The sequence below is a fragment of the Plectropomus leopardus genome, chromosome 5 (genome assembly GCF_026936395.1).
Source record: "Plectropomus leopardus strain MGB_pleo_1.0 chromosome 5, ASM2693639v1, whole genome shotgun sequence".
NCBI classification, from domain to species: domain Eukaryota; kingdom Metazoa; phylum Chordata; class Actinopteri; order Perciformes; family Serranidae; genus Plectropomus; species Plectropomus leopardus.
In genome coordinates, this window is record NC_142180.1 from 4,258,688 (window position 1) to 4,278,861 (window position 20,174).

The following is a 20,174-nucleotide window of genomic DNA, read 5'->3' on the forward strand; positions in this document are numbered from 1 at the left end:
CATGAAAGTTGAAACTGGCTATACAGACCAAAACTGGTTTTTGCACCGGACCGTAAACAGGTTTGTTTCTGTTGTAAAATTGGACATTTTAACAATATGGATTGACTCTGTCTTGGAGCCAGCCTCAAATGGTCATTAGCTGAACTGCAGTTTTTGGCACTTCCACACTGGCTTCATTTTTCAGCCTTGGAGGTTGCCGAGTGGCTGCAACATGATGATGTCTTCCACAGCAGTACACAGTGGACGTAGTTGCACAGGTCGACACAGTATCCCAACAACTGAAATTCAGAATAGACATCCATGTGATGGCCTTTCCTAAAGTCCCATCATTAGGTCAAAATTTAAATGTTTTAAATAATTTATTTTATGACCAAATACCTACAGAACTAATGACATTCCAATTAGTCCCAGCTGTACCTTTACTGAGCAACATTTTAGCACTGTCATTGTTAGCATGCTGACATTAGCATTTAGTTCAAAGCACTGCTATGTTTAAGTACAGCCTAACAGAGCCTCGCATGGCTACCATTTAGATTGTTAGGACTCAGACTCACAAAACCAATGTCAAAGAACTAGCAATGGGGGGCAACTATCATGTACTTTCTGCACCTGCATGAGAGGAAATAGCTCTCCATACCAGCAGGCAGCAGTCATCTGTATTCCTCATTTAAAAAGGTAAATCAAAAGACCTTCTTCACATTAGTTAGCCAGTTAGCACATCAATAGCATTATCCAATGATGGAAGAACAATAAAGAAGGCACCGAAGACTCCGACAGGAGCCATGCTGTTTGCAAAATGTGCCATGCCAAAGTCAAATATTCGGGGAACACGATGAATCTGACAGCACACTTGTCAAGACACCATTTGGATGTACAGCAAATGGAGACGCTAACGGCTAACGCAAAAAAGCGAGTGGATCCGTCTCAACCCATCTCAAGTTAAAGCAGCGAAGTTTCCACCGACTTCAACTCATGCAACAAAAATACCAAGGTCCATACTTTATTTCATTTGCAAAGACCTGCGTCCTCTCAGTGTCGTAGAGAATGAAGGTTTCCGTAGTATGGTGAATACAATGGAGCCTCGTTACATCATACCCTGTCGTCAACACATCACTGGCATCGCTGTGCCCAAGTTGTACACTGAGGTCAAAACGAGGGTGCTGAAATCTCTCAGCTCAGCTAAGAGAGTCGCTTTCACGTGTGACACTTGGACATCAAGAGCCACTGAATCGTACATCACTATAACAGTCCATCACATTACAGATGAGCGGAAGCTGGATGTGTTACAAACAAGAGCAACACATGAGAGTCACACAGGAGAGAACATCGCAGCGTTACTGAAGGAGGCTGTTACTGAATGGGGGTTGGAAGCAAAAGATCCCATCATCGTAACCGACAATGCATCCAACATGAACGTAGCGGCTGAACTTGCCGAGATGACCCACGTGCGATGTTTTGCACACAGCCTGAATCTCGCTTCGCAGAAGGCACTGAAATTGCCAGAAGTGGCGCAACTACTTGGCAGGTTCAGACATGTAACTTCATTTTCCAGACGCAGCACCATAGCCAGCCACCAGCTAACAATCAAACAAGAGCAGCTACAGCTACCAAAACACAGGATAATCACAGATGTTGTCACAAGATGGAACAGCTCTTATGATATGACAGGACGATTTTTAGAACAACAACCAGTCATCTGTGCAGCACTCCTTTCACTAGAGGTCAGACGAAGTGAAAAGGACATCTTTACACTGAATGACACTGACATCACATGCGCAGAGGGAATTCTAAAGGCACTGAAGCCAATGAAGGATGCCACCTTGGGAATGTCAGAGGAGAGCATGCCCACTCTGTCTATCATCGCACCACTCCATGCCAAGCTTGTCATGGGCACAGAAGAAAGCCTGGATGATAGTGAGACAGTGAAGAACATCAAGGCTGCTATAGCACAAGATCTGGTAAAAAGATATATGCAAAAGAGAGGGAGACACTGTGCATGGCATCAGCTCTTGATCCTAGGTTTAAGGATCTGCCCTTTCTGTCTGAAGCAGAGGCCAAAGAGACCTACTCCAAGATGACTGATGCTGTGGTGGCTGCCATTAAGAAGCAACAGAATGCAAGTAAATAATTATAAGGTTATCTATTTTTATGACATACATTAAAGTGTATAAATCTGACTTAAGTATCTGTCTAGTATCAGTTTTAATAGTTGGACTTTTATAATTATGAAAAATGAGGAGAAATGTGCAAATGGATGACTTTGGGCTCAGATTGTGTTTTGGTAGTTAAAGTAAATTTACTGTAACATTAATACTAGTTTGATTTGATGTTTTTCAGCAGCAAGAAGAGCTGGACAATCCAGTGGAGGAGACTGACCAGTCAGAGCCAGAGGAGGTTAATCACCCCGCCCCCACCCCCAGCCCCCCATGAAGAGACCAAGGAGCTCATGTGCATTGGCTGACTTGCCTGGAGCTGTGTTTGTCTCTGCCAAAGACGATGCTGCACCAAAAACTGCACATGATGCTGCTGCAGCTGAGATTAGAACAGGTATAGTGAGGAAGCCCCCTTGTCACTCCCAGAAAATCCTCCAAATTGGTGGAAGCAACATGACCATGAGTACCCTCAGCTCTCCAGAGTAGCAAAGTGTTCCTGTGCATTCCTGGCACAAGTGTCTCTGCAGAGAGTTTTCTCCATTGCAGGAGACATCATAACTGCACAGAGAAGTGTCCTCAAAGCTGGACATGTTGACCAACTCATCTCCCTCCACAAAAACCTTGGCATTCAAAAATAAGAACTGACAAACTGGAATAACACTTGAAAGTTAAAAATAAGTTAAAAGTATAAGAATGTTCACCATTTGTATTTTTTGTTTACATTTCAACATTTACTTTCTGAAATCTGCAAGCACTTTATTTTTTTATTGATATAGGCAGATGTATTTTCCTTTGTTCGGATTGCACAAAAAATAGTATGATGTTAAAGGCCAGGGGCTAGTATCTATTTTTACTATTTTCTTTTAACTACTTGAGACATTAAACAAACTGCCATACATCAGAAAGTGAACCTTTAAAGCAGGATCTACAAATCTATACTGCAAGCATTTTTTGTAAATTTGTTTACTCAAAGAATGCAGGCACTTTATTTTATTTGTTTTACTGATATTCAGGAATATCCTCAGATATGCTCAGATTGCGCAAGATGAAATGTTTACTGACTTACTGTCACTGACTTTGATAAATAAGTAAAAAAGGCTTTTTTTTCATTTTTATGTGTGTTCTTTATACTATGACATTTTTCCTAAAATAGATTTTAAAAAATACATTTAAAAAATCACAATATATCACATTTGCAATATATCGAATCTTGACCCCTGTATTGTGATATGTATCATATCGCCAGATTCATGCCAATACACAGTCCTAATATATACAGTGGAAAAGCCTGCAGGTTAATCCACATACTGAAAACCATCCATCCCAGGTATGTGCTACCCAGCCGCTCTGCCTCATCTGTACAACTGCACACATGAAAAAAATCACAGAGAGCTGGAGGAAATGTTCTTTGACTCCACTACAACAGACCCGTGGTCCAGTCATTTCAACACAACCAATAACATTATTTGTTAACATGGTAATAATGTTGAACGACAGTTGTAAAATGTCAGAATTAGTCATTTTCAATACTCTATTGTTTCACCTGCAACACTCTATTGTACAAAACTGACTTAAAGCCCTCTATATTTTTCAGTTTGCCTTTGTTCATTTTAATTGCTAACATCAAAGCCAAACTTGTTTTGATCAATTTGTTTGTGATTTGTAGTTTCTTTTTCAGAGGGAAAAAAATCTGTTAAAATCCCTAAATCGAGTTGGGTGAGAAAAAAACCTGAGATTTTATTTTTAGGCCATATTGCCCAGCCCTAATTATAAAACTACTAATCCTCCAACATATAAACAAACAGATGCCAATGTGCATTTGTGGCTAATGTAGCCTAATGGCTTTTTAATGAAAACAGTAAAAGAGAATATCAGCTATCAGCAGCGTCAATTCAAACAGTATTATAGATAAATTACTAACTCATCCTACAAAAGATAACATGGCTGTTGTTGGAGCAGGAGCGCTGGTCAGATATTTCAGATGCTGGGATCATAAATAATTTGCGGTTTCCTTCTTGAATAATAACCGACACCTTGCAGATGATGGCAGCCATTACCATATCTGATTTGAAGAGGCATTATTGTCAGTCCAATTTTAATGTGAAACCATTTGTGTTTCTTTTCTTGGACAAGGATTTATATGGATTAAATATTAAGTGCCAATAATATGATAATAAGACACTCTACACTAAACCACCACAGCTGTGAATCAATCATCTGGGTACACAATAAATTGCACCCATGCGCTTTAATTTAAGCATCACCAGAGAGCGCACTTTTATGCATATTAAGCTTTTAACATGTCTCTGACTTCAACACTCAATACATTTTAATGACCTAATGTTTTAGGTAAGTATGATGAGCTCTATAGACGGCTTTGTCACTGTGTTTGTTTGTTTTTTTTGTAAATCACTGCTTTTGTGCTCCTGAGAAACTACATTTTCAATTCTAAAAGCCTACATATTATACTGTGACAAGACTGTAAATTGAAAATGGAAATACAAGGCATGTGTACTGATAGTAACCTCTTATTGTGTCAATGAGGACCAACATGTAAAATGTATTCGGTGTGTGATAGCAGCAGAAGAAATTGAATTGGCCTGTGAATTCAGTCGATTTTGCTGCATCCCCAGAGTATAATGCACAGTGTTTGTGCAAGAAGGAGGGCATTATTATATTTCTGTATGTGTGTGTTTGTGATAATGTAGGCTGCCTGGATACAGCTGAGCCAATAACAGACATATCCTGAGTTTCCTTGGCAACACTATAGCAACCTTAGCTGTGAATGAGGCTGCTATTTCGAGGAGAATCAAAGGGAAGAAAAACATGCATACAGTATATGTACAGTTCAGATGGTTTGGTCTTTTTACCACATCTGCTCCTGGGCAAATACTGCATACTACATACTACTACTACTACATCATGTTAACCACCATAAAAGCCTTGAAATGCAATGATCGTGAAATCATTTTGTCTGTTTGACAGTGAAGCTGTTGTACATGGAGAATCATTAGAGACAGAAAAAATGCAGATTCATCATTAGGATCTCCTTCGATAGGAAAACAAAGCATCACGCCTGTTTACACACTCGCCAGCTTCAAATTCATCTCAACAAACTGAAAGATTCATTAAGTGAACCGTTTAACTATGTGGCAGTTTGGGGTCAGGATGTGTCTGGATTGTTTAAATTTCCATAAAAAGTAAAAAAAAAAAAAAAAAGGGAGGGGGCTACAAGCTTGTAGCTTGTTAGCTCAACCCCTTTTTTCAGTTGTTTCTTATTTAGCAGACAGGAAGGAAGGAGAGAGGAAGGAAGCAGGATACAACTGACAGCCAACAAGAGGCTAATCACAGCCCTCCACATTTGTCTCCATCCTCACCTTATTTTTTTATTTCAGCACAGTATTAAACATCACTTTCATTAGTCATGATCAGAGCCACATTGATGTCCACACCATACCTTGAAGCTGTTGCTTTATACTGTCTAGGTGAGTTTTTTGCAGCACCAGTTCTGTCAGCTCAGCTACTCAAGCACACCAACACTCTCTCATACAACAGAAAAGGTTCATTTTCACTGACTTCCAAATTACATATGCATAGTATTGGGTATCATTTGTTTTTTTGTTTTTTGTTTTTTTTTATATGGGTGCTAAAATGATACTTTTAAAATGGTACAGGTGTCTAAACAGTGCCTGAATGGATACTTTGAAAAAAAGAAGCACAAAACTGTTAATGGCACTAAATAAAAAAAAGAAATAATTGCAAAGGCAAATCTAAACTTGTAAAATTGTTACAGTATACTTAACAGCTAAAACTGGTAAATGGTAAATGGACTATACTTGTATAGCGCTTTTCTAGCCTTATAGACCACTCAAAGCGCTATAACACTACATGTCACATTCACCCATTCACACACACATTCACACAGTGGTGGCCGAGGCTACCGTACAAGGTGCCACCTGCTACTCAGATTCCGATTAGAGGACAACCTGCTCCACCTCTGAGCCACAGCCGCCCCAAAAAGAATACTTTAATACATAAATATGGAATGAAAAAATATCATTATTAACAAATTTACCTTATAAATAAAACCGAACCCAACAGTCACAGGACTTCTAATCGCAAAATAAATATTGATTTGGGATCCTTAATGGCCTCATAAACTCAGGAGAGACTCAACAGACAGACATTTCTCTATTATCTGTTGAGAAGCAGCTGAGACTGTCACTGCACTGAGGACAGGTGATCCACCTTAACAATCCACCTTAACAGAGCCTCGGAGGCTAACTTAGCTTGCTAACTTTAGTGCTAACCCCCTTCACCTTAATCAGCAGGTAATGAGCGAGACACAGAAGCTTGACTCGAATCATGAGGAGTTGTAGCATTTATTCAAACAGCCTCAACTGTTCACTTGGGCACTGCTACAGTTAACTTCACACTCTGCTCCGCTCACTGCAGCCTCACTGTCATCGACACACACATTCCAGCTCACTCTATTTTTCTTACTCATGCTTGCTCCCTGGCTTGCTGGCACCAAATGAAGCATCATGATTCAGTCCAGTAGGTACTGGTCGTATAGGAACCAGTGCCATGTTGGTACCAGGTTTTGAGACCCAACCCTGCATATACATTACCAGCCTGTCTCATTCTGAAGTTGACAAATACCACCGCATATTCAGCGCTTTTGGCGTAAGATCCTGATGCTAAAAGTCACATTTACATCCTCATGATTCCCTGCTGGACGTCATCAGCTGAGAATACAGCTGAACAAATGTTATTATACGACGTCGGGAGGCTGAATGGCTGGGCAGCACTTGCTGCAGCTGCACGATACATGTAGGGCCTGTGCCACTTAAGAACGCAACTGGATGAAACTAGTCACATCCGCATAAAATGCAACATGACGGCAACAAGTTGAAACTCTGCCAGTAATGGCGTAATATATGGAGCACAAGGGTGCCTATTGGGATGGGCAGGAGGGGTGGACAATGGGCTCAACAGACCCCGGACTTTCATGAGGTGGCCTGGTGTTCACTTCTCGTCTGAATGTGATGTTTTTTTTCTATACCCTACGATGTGCCTCCTTACTATAATCCTAACTATTTGTGGCAGAATGTGCCTTTGTTGATGTTTTGGCATATACTTTTGTAGTCTGAATATAACCACGTGCTGCATAATGCCACCATGTGCATTTGTTGACATCACAGTAGCGCCAACGTAAAAGCCAAATGCAGAAAGATACGATGTAATATGCAGACGAGGAATTCCACTGCAAAGCGACAAAATGTGGCAACTTGGGATGAGAACATGTTGGGTTTTTTTTAATTTAGTTTTTCATTCTTTATATTACCTAGGTTGCTCTCATCATCTCATATTGCCACAGATGGGTTTACGGTAGAGTTAGTTAAAAGTCACAGGGTGCCTTTGGTGTTGATATCACACATTGAGGGGTGTGACAAAGTGGCGGTATTTGATCCTCTGGGAATTAAAACAAGCTTTGAAGTGTTTGTCGATGTTTGCTTTGTCCCCACTGGCAAGCATAAAAATGTTGGTGTGAATTTTAAAACATTTGCAACAACATTGCTTTTAAGGGCTCACCTGAATAACACTCTATTCCAAATATGATAACCCACTGGTGTGGAAACAAAAAGCGAGCCTTTAATGCTGATAATATCCAAAAACAAACAGGTATCCAAAAATGCAAAGTACAAAGGAAACACAAAGAAAAACTAAACTGAAACCAACCAGAACTTGGGTGAAGAACAGGACAGGAACACGGCAGGATACAGCAGGGAACAAGAGACAGGGTCGACAGCAGGGCAAACAGAAGCAGCGATGACAACAGCAGGGACAACAGACTAACTGACAAAGAGCAAAGGGAAAAACTCAGATATATATATAGAGAGAGCACTAATCAAGACAACAACACACAGCTGGGTAGGTGGACACAGGAGCAGGAGGGAAACACAGGGATTGGTTAACTAAAGAAGGTGTGGCTGGGAACACTTGGGTGGAGCAAACAAGACTTAAACAGAAACAGGTGTGCAGGGGAGACTGACTGGGAAGGACAGACGAGACTGATAAAACACAGGTGAAATAAATCAGGGAACGCAGAGACACAGAGACAGGGAGAAAAACCACAGATGACACAAGAGGAGTGAAAATAAGAAATAAAACAGGAAACAGAACATGAGTAGAAACAAGGAAAACTCAAGCAAAAAATCCCAAAACGAAGTTCACACTATAACCACAACCTAAACCATGACAGAGCCTGGAGGTGGTTGTTGAGGCTTTGGGTGTTTAATATGACATGAACAGGAGCCGACCTGCTTCAGTCAGGCTTCACCAGCGCCGCAGCCACTGATCACTGTTTACTGATTGCCACCGGTGCACTCTAGTGTCTCACTGTTAGATAAATAAATTCATGCCATGGGATTTACAAATTAATAGTCCTGATTAAATCTACCACCTCTACTACTGCTGTGACAATTACTTCCTACTATTTTGGCTACTATCGCTATGTATTCTATGAATGCTTCTATAACTAACATTCGTTTGCATGCATGAAGAATTGGGTGCTTTGCTCGGTAATGGGATCTTTCTGTTTACAGTCTTAAATTTGTACAATGCACTCTCATTAGTTTATTGATAAGATGCTGGTTTGCATATTTGCATCGCAACGCAGAAAACTGAGGACTTAATGAGAGTGATAACAGATAGGAGTTGGAAGCTACTATATGCAGTCACAGTATATTCCAAATTGCTGACAGGAAGCTTTAGCAGGATGAAATAATTGTGTGTGTGTGTGTGTGTGTGTGTTTGTGTGCGTGTGTGTGTCTGCGTGCGTGTGTGAGTGAGTGAGTGAGTGAGCGAGCCAGAGAGATGTGGAGGATGGCCAAATCAGCACGGTCTAATTTCAGTCCCAGCCGACCCTGAGGCCCCCTAATGAAGACGGAGCTAACAATCAGCTGCCCTGCTGGAAGACAGGAGGGAGAAAAGGTGATATTTATTCCAAATTGCACCGTCTCGCATGGTTATTATGTGCAGGGCATGAAACCCGACAAGCTGTTCAACCCCAGGTAACATCACCCAGCATTTAGATGATTGCTTATATTAAATTTTCAACCTGTTTGTGCATATTGCCGATTCGAGGCCAAACTTGACAAATGTGTGCAGAGGCTGCATTAATCCAAAATGCCTATACTGCTCTGTTGACTTGTGTGCAAGAAACACAGAAAGCAAGTTGAGGATTTTAACCAACCACAAGTTGTAATCACAACAGTCAGTGCATAAACATGATGTTAGAAAAAGCTGAAATATTGTTAGTCCAACTAAAAGTGGACTTTTAAAATACATGCAAACATGTTAGTCCGCCTGAAACACCCAGACAATGTGATTGGAAGTTGAGCTATTCCTTCATGTAAATACCTCTTAAGAACCCTTTCACTGGACTCGGCGTTCTGTGTGTGCTCCTTGTAGCTGTGCCAGCCTCCCTCGGTTGTTGGGGATGCGGACTGTTACTCACTCATGAAGGGTAAAACAGGTAAGGTGTTAAAAAAATGTAAGTACTGAAGAGTGACTTGTGTTTTTAATTTTGGCATAGATGAGGGACATACAACTTGAAATGGTAGTATTTTATATTTATTTCAAATATAGAAGTCACACCCCATTCATCCCCCTCCTCTGATAAAGTACAGTCCCACAACACCGGCACAGAAGCTGAGTGATGCACTGCCTTGAAATCAATATCAATTCAAGTGTGCACTATATTTGAATATTTTCTCCTCACAGCAGCTCCACTGTTTATATCAAAAATTTCTCATTGGAGTCTTGTATTTTTGATATAACGGCTTCAAATCTCCATCAGTAAGCGCTTTCTAACAGCTAGGTAGAGCAGTGAAAATATTCTAAATACAGCATAGGCTAAACTTATACTGATATTGATTTTTTTTAACTAATCAATGAGGGCAGAGTTTACTCACCGAAGTTTGATTATATGTGCATGACAGGGCGGTTTTCTAGTAGTTTTAATGCAAATAAACAGTTATGAGTCTGTCATTCTGTCTAGATCATAGACTGTATAAATAATACAGGTCTATAGCAACAAAATGAAAGAGGGTGTATCTCCACCTGCATTGGTGGAGTCGGACAGACTTCCATCAATAAATTGATTGTACCCTGGTGCTTGTATACTGGGACAAGGACAGCGGTCAAATTAAATGGCCTAATCGAGCTATGACCGTAGCTCCACTTAACTGTGCATGTAAACGTACTGAGTGACATGCTATCATCCTAAAGTTGAAAGCAACCCCTTCAACTACCTATTTAAAATCTATCAGAAACAGAGCAACATTAGCATTTATTTGGAAACATGAAAGGTTAAGTCCAATCTTCCAGAGGGAAATGTCCATTTTTTTAGCTGTTAAATGCTCCACTAGCAATGCTTCAAGTCTGATCTAAGGTGAGATATGCCAACAACTTCACTGAATTTGCTGTCTCCCAGATGATACCTTTATTTGATTGTCATCACCATCTTAATGTTGTTGATAAGACAGATATATTACACTTCCATAAGACATAACAATTCACGAAGCCTACTCATGCTCTTCAGAAGATAAACCTTTTCCCTAACACCAATCTAATGTCAACTTTCTACGCAAAATATATAATAATCTTTAATCTATACTATGTTGTATGTTCTGACACTTTTAGATGTTGAATATGTTTTTTATGTATTATTACTTTTTTTTTCTTTAAAACTTGAAAATGATGATTCTTTGGTCAAGGGTGTTTCAACCAGTACAATCAACTGATAAAATATTGTTGTGTACAGGTTCCTTGTGAGACCCAGTTCTATTCACTGTATCCAGTTTACTGTAGTTCTGTGTACTTGGAATACTCTGAGAAAGACTGAGAAACTTCAGAGGCTTGTGAAGACTCTGATCTGTGCAACAGCACACTAGAGACGAGGCTCTCTGTGGTAGAAATTACACACTGACTTTCATCATTCCAAAAAAAAAGAAAGAAGCGCACAAAGAACGTGCACAGAATCCAATTAGCAGCAACCATGAGGCACTGCAGTAAAGCCTTCATATCCTCCAAATAATTAAACAGTGTTTTATGTTCACCAAGTGAAAATGAACATTGAGAAGCAAAATGACAGTGAGCCTTTTATCTGAAGAGGAAAACCATGAGCTGTGCTTGACCTTTTCTCTTGTGCTCAAGGCTGCAACAAACCAATGTCTGTCAGATACTGTATCACTAGTTAGTGTTTTAAAAATACTGAAATGATGAAGTCCAAATTTACCAAGGACAAACCAGGCTCCCATATGAAATTGATGACTTTCTCACCAAAACATGACTCATGCTCATGTTGCAATGTCATTTGTAAATAAACAACTTTTTGCGAATGCATTCACCCTCAAATGTGATGGTACGCCAATGTTGTGTTTACTGCTTGGTTCTGCTGCACCAAAGTGGCCAAAACAATAAGTTAATGCAGGTTTAAGGAATACCAATCTTAAAATATCAGAAAAACTGGCTACAATGTAACCACTCAGGGCATGTGCACCCCATCAGTTTGGTTCCACTGAAGGTGCTTGATTTTGCTGTCACCCTGCCATGCCTTTATGTGTACTAATACAAGGTCAACACAATAACTTAAGCTTAAGGTATTTGTGCTTTGGTTCATGAGTCCTACTCCCCTTTCACACACACATTCACACACTGGTGGACGATGCTACCGTACAAGGTGCCACGTTCTACTCAGTAACCATTCACACCAGTCTCACTGTGGTGACGTGGCATCGGGAGCAATTTGGGGTTCAGTATCTTGCCCAAGGATACTTCAACGTGTTGCCTGGAGGAGCCAGGCAATTAGAGGGCAACCTGCTGTACCTCTGAGCCACAGCCGCCCCAAAAAACAAACACTTCTAGTGGCCATAAATTGACAGGGTACACCTGCCCTGAGTTGCAGCTAATACAGGCGATAACATACATTGTGGCCTGCATTAGCTGCTGATGCAGTCTCTTAATACTGGACCAATTTAAACTGCTGTTCCAATGAGTGTCTTACATACAATAACATGGGAAAATGGGGTCCAAGTTGAAAACTACCTAAAGTTGCCTTTAAAACTTTCTACCATACCTGATTATCAGATGAATTCTTGAATTAGATTCAAATGAATGTATCATTACACTGTAGAGGTATATATAGAAAACTGATGTTACCCATGACTGCTGAAAGATCTGTTCATATACAAAATGGGTGTAAGGCTGGCTGTGATTTTGGCACAACTAAACCTTTACAGTCCATTCTTGCGACAACACTCATCTTATTCTGGGTAAAGTGTAACCCCTTTCCCACTGCATAAGAACCCTACTAACACCTACCGACATCTAGCTTTGCATTTGATAGGAAAGGTTAAAATCAGCATTCACACACGGGTCAAATGACTCTGCAGTAGTCACAAGTATTAATTAGCCCCTGCTCTGATCAGCAGTGATGGAAACACAACATCCTGATGAACACCCTAATTTTAGCTCCTTTACGGCTAGATGCAATAACGGCCACCACAAAATACTGTCTGTCTCCGCCGAGGAAGCACTTTAACATCCTTTCAAATAAGCTAGCACTGAAAGAAAGACTAAATAAGAAATAGATTTATAAAAAAAAAAAAAGAGCAACCACCATAACATTTTTCACTGGCCTCCATACTGCTTTCTACATTTTAGTAACATGTTTTGTGGACTGTCTACAGTCCAATGTGAAACACCAGTAAAAAAGGAACAAAATGAAAGGATACTTGTCTGCTGCAGAGCTGTGTACACAGCTCTGGTCTGGCAGCAATGGAAAAGGAGTCTATAGCCTATTTTCCAGCGAGTTGAACAAACCCACATACATGCACTAATTTTGGTGGAAAAGGTGTATTACAGAGATGATCCTACTGCTCATTTTGAAACAGGCTCCAAGGGACAACTTGTTAATTGTGCTGAATAAAAACTGTACACAATAGATGTCACCATATAGATGGTCAGGTTGTTGTGTTTCCCAAGAAATAATTTTTGACAAAGCAAATATTGGCTTTATACATGAGTGTAACCCTTGATAGCCCATCAGTCATGGTGTACAGTAATATTAGGGTCAATTATCACCACTTTGCTTATGCAACAGCCAACTATGGTACACAGCTCCTCTCATTTTACTTCATCTGGTTTCCTACATCATTTCCACTTCTCTCTCTCTCTGCCCCTCTGCCTTCTATAACTCCTAAAATAAGCTAAAGGAGAGAAAGAAAGACAAGGGTAAAGGAGAAAAGAAAGAGAGAGAGAGTATGTAAATGTAGACAGATGGTAAATACTTCCCTCCTGTAGGGAGCCATGTCAGACTGCAGAGCACTGCTGCACCCTGCATGACAAGACCAGGCAGGCAGACTGTGTGTGTGTGTGTGTGTGTGTGTGTGTGTGTGTGTGTGTGTGTGTGTGTGTGTGTGTGTGTGTGTGTGGGGGGGGCAGGCTTGCAGACTCTCAGTGAATGTAGGTGAAAGGGCTTTGCTGTCAGAGCGAGGCAGTGCAGAGTCGAGCAGAGCGGGGATAAGCTATAATCTACACTCCCCCGCCATCTTTCCCAAGGGGGTGGGGTGGAGAGGCGGATCGATGTGGGAGGAGGAAGGGAGGGCAGAAAGAGAGAAAGATACTGAAGTTGCTTGATTAACTTTTTCAAGTAAAGGCAGCAGTTTCTGTTGGACTCTCGAGCAAAGACCTTCTCAGTATCACATCTGTAGCTTTGTAAGGTGGCTATAAGGAGAATAGCATGATGGATTCATGTCGGTAAAAATGGATTCTTGTGCTCATGCTCAAACCCATGCTTGTCAAAAGAGAGAAAATGTGGTTCCAAAGTTATGTATTTAGCCATATTTTGGTGAAAATATAAACACTGATATTATGCTCCTGTATGGAAAGTATGTTCAAAACACAACACTGTATGTCAAAGTGCAACATTATTAATGTATCATTTTTATATTGTATTACCATTCAGTGGGCTTGGTATCAACATATTTCGGTATACCAGGATATTAAGAAATTGTTGTGGCTGAATTGTTGTTGAAATGTTGTTAGAGGACGTTTATTTCCAAACGGGAGCAGAAAGGTTTGAGTAAAACAAACATCTTTGCAGTTCCTCCTCTCTGTAGCAAAGAGAGATATTTAAAACAGAGTAAAAGGTAGAATAGAGTCAGTATAACTATCTGACCAGCGCTGCTCATGCAGGTAGTGTGCAAGCTCTAACTTGATAACACGGGCGCCAAAATAAAAAAATGACACACTCAGCGCTGCTTACATGCTCCTTATGCGCTATGTATGATAGGGTCCTCTTGACCAAAAACGACGTATGTTCAGTTTTAAAGTAAGGAAACAAATTGGTATGTTGTAAAAGCTGTCAACATTTAATTTTAGAATTGTACCATATTTGATTTCGTTGTTATTTATTATTTAATATTATTTTGACAGCTCAGGGATGTTAAAGCAACCACCTGTTGATGCACTGCACCTTTTGCACTGTTGTCAATGATAATCTGATTTTGAACAAAGTGAAAAATGCTTATTTTATTATTATTTCTGTTTTTATTTTCCCCAATTGGGAAGGGGGTCAAGGTACACAATTACTGTCATATAGGCCCTCTGTATTCCCCAGGGAAATTTTCAGTGATTTCTAAACACAGCTTCCATATGGCGGCTGTAGCTCACAAGGTAGAGCAGGTCATTCACTAATCGGGCGAACATTGAGTTCAGTCCCGGGCTCCTCATTTCTGCATGTCAAAGTATCCTTGGACTGGGATACTGAATTCCCATCCTGTTCCACAGGCTGCACTATCAGTATGTAAGTGTGTTTCAATGTCTACTGAGTACCCTCAGCCACCAGCATATGAATGTGTGTGTGACTGGGTGAATGTGGCATGTAGTGTTAAATATGGGCCTCTCAGGCCTCTTTGTAAAGAGATTCAAATCTGAAATTCTTTTATTTTCACCCTAGTACTTTTTTTTTTGGCTGGTTAGTCAAGAAAGGAGAAAAACCTGACTGACTTACTATTTTAAAAACCATGTGCACAAGATCAGATATACATCTGACCTGCTTAACAGGAGTTTCTAATTCACTCATCGCAGCAGGAAACCTATTTTAGTTAAATGCTGCTATTGCAATAATTATTTCAGTTCAGTGGTGTGGCCCTGCAATCTCCAGAATAAATTGTCGGCATTGTACATTTTTCATTCATCCTTCATTCATTGTCCATAACCGCTTGTCATCGCAAGGGTCGTGGGGGGGGCTGGAACCAATCCCAGCTGTTATCAGGCGGGAGGCGGGGTACACACTGGACAGGTCACCAGACTATCGCAGGGCCAACACATACAGACAGACAACATACACGCTCACAGTCACACCTAAGGACAATTTAGAGTCACCAGTCAACCTGACTTGTATGTCTTTCTACCCCACGGACCGAACCCTGTTCCAACCCGGGATAAAACCAGGCACCCTCTTGCTGTGAGGCATCAGTGCTAACAATGACACCACCGTGCCGCCCCTTTTTCCAAACAATAAATACATAACATTTACATGTTTTATTTCAATGTTTCTAACTTGACATAGTATATAAGCTTACTTTGTCAACTGGAGGTGGAGGGGATGAAAAAAAACAGCTGTGTTTTAGTGAGTCATCACTGTGTTTCCAACAGCTCATAGGCAACAAAATATAGGTATTTTTTAGCAATCCATCGTTGCTTCATGTGCACATAGGCTACAAAAAGTGTTGTTTTGTGGGGTTTTTTAACCAACACATCACTGTGTTTCCTGCGGAGGTGGTAGCACCAAAAAAATGGGTTGGTTTTTTTATTTATAGCCAAAACATAATCTTTTTCTAAACATAATCAAGTGGTCTTTGTGCCTAAACCTAACCACACTGACCACTGGGTTGGCCTGTCTGTGCATTCCTCTGGGACAAATCAGGGCAAGTTTGACACACAAGCTCGACTGTCACTGAGCTCACAAACCCTCCTGGTAGCGCTTGGGATCCACAACATTTGATGAAAATAATCACATATGAAAGATAAAATCCTAATATATGAACAACTAAATGCTAAACAGCTAAAGGAATGACATTTCTGAGAGCAGCAGTGTAGCAGTGATGACACAGAGCTCAGCATTGTTCATGCTTTGTTGCACGTGTCACCTCACCCAACAGTGATGTCACGGGTCCTGGAGTACACCTGTACATCACTGCAGGAAAGTCAGATGTTAACCATGAGAGGTCAGCAAAAACAAGAGTTTCAGGGGAGTGAAGTAACTCTTTACAAGCTTTAACACTCTGCTGTAGCTCTGTCTAAACAGGGCATTTATTTTTAGGTTTAGTGCCCCAGGATTGGCTAGATAGGACCACAAATTCAGCTAGTAGTATCGTTGATGTCTGTAAGTTTTCCAGTGTTTACCCCCTATCTGACTGTTTATTGATAATAACAGATAGAGGCCAGTATATGTACTCTTTCTCATTCTCTTAGAGGCACCAGAACATACCCTGTATTTATGTGCACTCTGTGCTTGTGCTGGCTGAACACAGCTACCTTGTTTTGTTTTAGTGGATTTTGGGTCTTTACACATGCAGGGGGGGTGTTTATTCACTTGCATCAAGCAGATGAGAATACACCTTGTACGTTTGGGCTTGTAGCGTTATAAATAAACACTGCGAGACCAAAACCACAGCTTCCTTTTGAGTGATTTCATAACTTTCTCCCAAAGAAATCTGAAAGAACAAACAACCAAAGCATGAACATTCATGTATTTATACCCAAAATGACCACACTACCAAAAATGAATTACATTTTCTCTGTCACCCTGATCACACTGGTTTAACACTAATGACTCTGACACAACTAAATTCTACTGGAAATATAAGAAATCACAAATCAAACTATCCACTCTGCAAAAATCAACCCATTCTTATGTCGTCAGTCACAGAATGTCATTGTGTACTTAGCCCTCAGCTTTGCTGCCATGTTGATGAGACAAGACTACTGCAATGAGATCAAACCGAAGTAGAGAAAGAGAATTGAGAATATGATTCAGCACTGCAGATGCTGAATTACATCTTACACCACTGCCAAAGGTGGCTTTTGGGGTTGGTGTCTAATGCAAAAATCACTGACAAAGGGGCGGTATTTGACAATTTCGAAACAGGCTGGGCAAGCTGGATCAATAAAGAAAAAACAACTTATATATGAATGTACTGTAAGTGTACGCACATGTACATTAGGGGTGGGAATCACAGGATACCTCAAGATACAATACGACACACGATACATGGTCCACGATACCGACATTATCACGATACAGCGGTTCTGCAATAATCGATATCTTGCAAGAAAATCATATATTTATACATCACAAAATATGTCTAACTAGAGAATAGAAAATAGTCGTAAAACAGTCAAGTGCAGGAACAAATATTTCCGGCTCAGTATTTCATACCTTGGCTCCAGCAATTGTAGCATCTGGTGAAAACCTTCATTTTCATAAAGTAGTGTCGCCGGCAGACAAACCAGCATGTACATCTGTTTCCAAAATAGGATAGGAACCAGAGCCTTCAGCTACCACGTTCCTCTCCTATGGAACCATCTTCCAGTTTCGGTCAGGGAGGCAGACACCTTTCCACTTTTAAGGGTAGACTTAAGACCCTTCCTCTTTGATAAAGCTTATAATTAGGGCTGGCTCAGGTTGCCTGGACCAGCCCCTAGTTAGACTGACATAGGTTTAATCTGCCGGGGGACTTTCTTACTCCTGCCACCTGAAAATCGCGCATGTGTGTTTACTGCATTACGCTTACTGCTTACTGCTTTGCTTAGCCTTGTATCTGTGATAGCCGTTTGTTAGCTTAGCTTAGCCTCAGTAGTTTAGTGTAGCCTTGCATCTGTGATAGCCATGTGGTACTGTTACTACCTGGGGCTCACGATTTTGAAGCCTGGGTCTGTTGAACTGCACTACGCTAATCCTGTTGCCTCTTCGGAGCATTCCTGCTCCCTTGTTTCCTAGTTTTCCTGGATCCTGGCCGTAACCTTGACTGTGCCTGACCGTGGTGATAGCTGTGCTGATGCTGTGACCCTGCCTGATCGTGGTCTTGGTCCTGGTTGCGCCAATGCTGTGACCATGCCTCCAGACACCTCCATATCAATATACGCATGAGACTCTTATCAACACCCACAACGTCATCATAGAGTGCTTTTAATAATTTTACACCTGTCGTTATTGTAATATGACATGTATCTGTTCCCACTATTGCTGTGCCTCTCTCCGCCTCTCTCCCACTCTCTCTGTCTCTTTCCTTTTTGCCACAATTGCATTTCATTTGTTATTTACGACATCTATTGCACGTCTGTCCATCCTGGAAGAGGGATCCCTCATCATCCTCTGCGGCTCTTCCTGAGGTTTCTTCCTTTTTTTTCTCCCCGTTACAGGGGTTCTTTTTCGGGAGATTTTCCTTGGGTGATGTGAGGGTCTAAGGGCAGAGGGATGTCGTACACTGTAAAGCCCTCTGAGGCAAACCATGTTTTGTGATAATGGGCTCTATAAATAAAACTGACTTGGTGCCAGCATATCAATTCTCGTACCGCATGAGGCAGCGCAACGATTATTGCCATATCGATTTTTTGTCCCACCCCTAATGTCCATATATGTTTAATACACAATAAAAAAGTTGATGAAAAGGGAAAAAAAAACCATTCGTCTATTTCTTCTTTAGAGAACATCAAAAAAAGATATGAGTTGGAAATGGAGTTTAAATGAACCGTTCTTACTTTTGTGACATACTTTTAAGTCCCTTGTTATATAACACAGAGGAGTTTGGCTGCAGGATACTTACTGTTCATTGGGGAGAAAGCTGCTTTGACTGCCTAACAAGACAGAGCTATAAAAAGATAAAGATTCAGTGTGTGTGTTTGTGTGTGTGTGTGTGTGTGTGTGTGTGTGTTTGTGTTTGTGTGTTTGTGTGTGTGGGCGCCTACGTGAGCTCGCTGCAGGCATAAACTGGAAAGGACAATCAACAATTACAGGCAGGCAGGCGTGGGGATGAAGGAGGTGGTGGGGAGGTTTACACAGGGAGAGAGGGAAGGAGAAAAATGAATCGAGGCTTGTGTGCTTGGTTAGGTCAGATAATTAATTGCTGACTGAAGGGGTGGGGGTGGGGGGGTAGAGGAGGAGGGCTGAGGTCACTTTAGGCCAATTTGTCTCACAGGAATAGGCACATAAAAACAGAACTAATAAACAAAGGGCAACACAAAGAAACTGAAACACCAAGACACCTTTATTCATAAATGAACTGTGGTTTACTCCTCTACATCTTACCGGCGCCCACATTTCCCCACCCATCTCCGCCGGATGGCGCAAAACCCCTTTTTTGGTGGTTTTGAGATCGCTCTGGGGCTGTCGCTTAAACTTGGGATTGAAGTTCGGCATTTATCTATTTTTCTGCCATCGATGCCACCACCACGAACACAAAGAGTATAAAAGTTGATCAAGACAGACCCATCCCTTTCTCTCTCTCTGTCTCTCAAATGCCGAACAAACATAAACACTGGGCCGTGCTGCTCAAGTATGAGCCAAGATTGTGTTACTGCGTTGGCTATCTCTTGCCAAATGACAGGAGGCCAGGGGCCAGTCGCAGCAGTCCCCCCTTCGATTTTAAGATATTTCTAGAATTTTAAGCACATTTCTAAGATTTTAGCACATTTCTAAGATTTTAGCACATTTCTATGATTAGGACATTTCTCGGATTTAAGGTGGTTTCTAGAAGTTAAGGAAATTTTGAGGACTTTAGGACATTACTAAGATTTTAGGGCGTTTCTAGGATTGTGGACATTTCTAAGATCTTAGGATGCTTCTATAACTTTAGGACATCTCTAGGATTTTAGGACATTTCTAGGATTTCAGGGTGTTTCTAGGATTTCAGAACATTTCGAGGATTTTAAGGCATTTTTAGAAAT

At 40.9% G+C, this 20,174-nt stretch overlaps 2 protein-coding genes across 2 annotated transcripts in view; one reads left to right on the forward strand and one right to left on the reverse strand.

The window, feature by feature from the left end:
- The window catches only part of tbl1xr1a (TBL1X/Y related 1a), a 111,449-nt gene extending 103,471 nt beyond the window's left edge, over positions 1-7,978 (reverse strand). The window contains exon 1 of the mRNA XM_088077391.1: positions 7,896-7,978. The gene's annotated coding sequence lies outside the window, so the exon portion shown is untranslated. The remainder of the gene's footprint in view (positions 1-7,895) is intronic.
- LOC148189495 (E3 SUMO-protein ligase ZBED1-like) lies at positions 1,062-2,430 on the forward strand. Its single transcript, XM_088077312.1, has 2 exons — positions 1,062-1,958; positions 2,338-2,430. Exons 1-2 carry the CDS (start codon positions 1,062-1,064, stop codon positions 2,428-2,430), a joined length of 990 nt encoding a protein of 329 aa, XP_087933438.1.
- Positions 7,979-20,174: the final 12,196 nt, after the last annotated feature.

Bases quoted from the DNA above. Each gene is read 5' to 3' on its own strand.
- LOC148189495 (XM_088077312.1), top strand. From the start codon at position 1,062: ATGGTGAATACAATGGAGCCTCGTTACATCATACCCTGTCGTCAACAC. The intron at 1,959-2,337 runs GTAAAAAGATAT...GATGTTTTTCAG, and splicing joins CTGCTATAGCACAAGATCTG to CAGCAAGAAGAGCTGGACAA.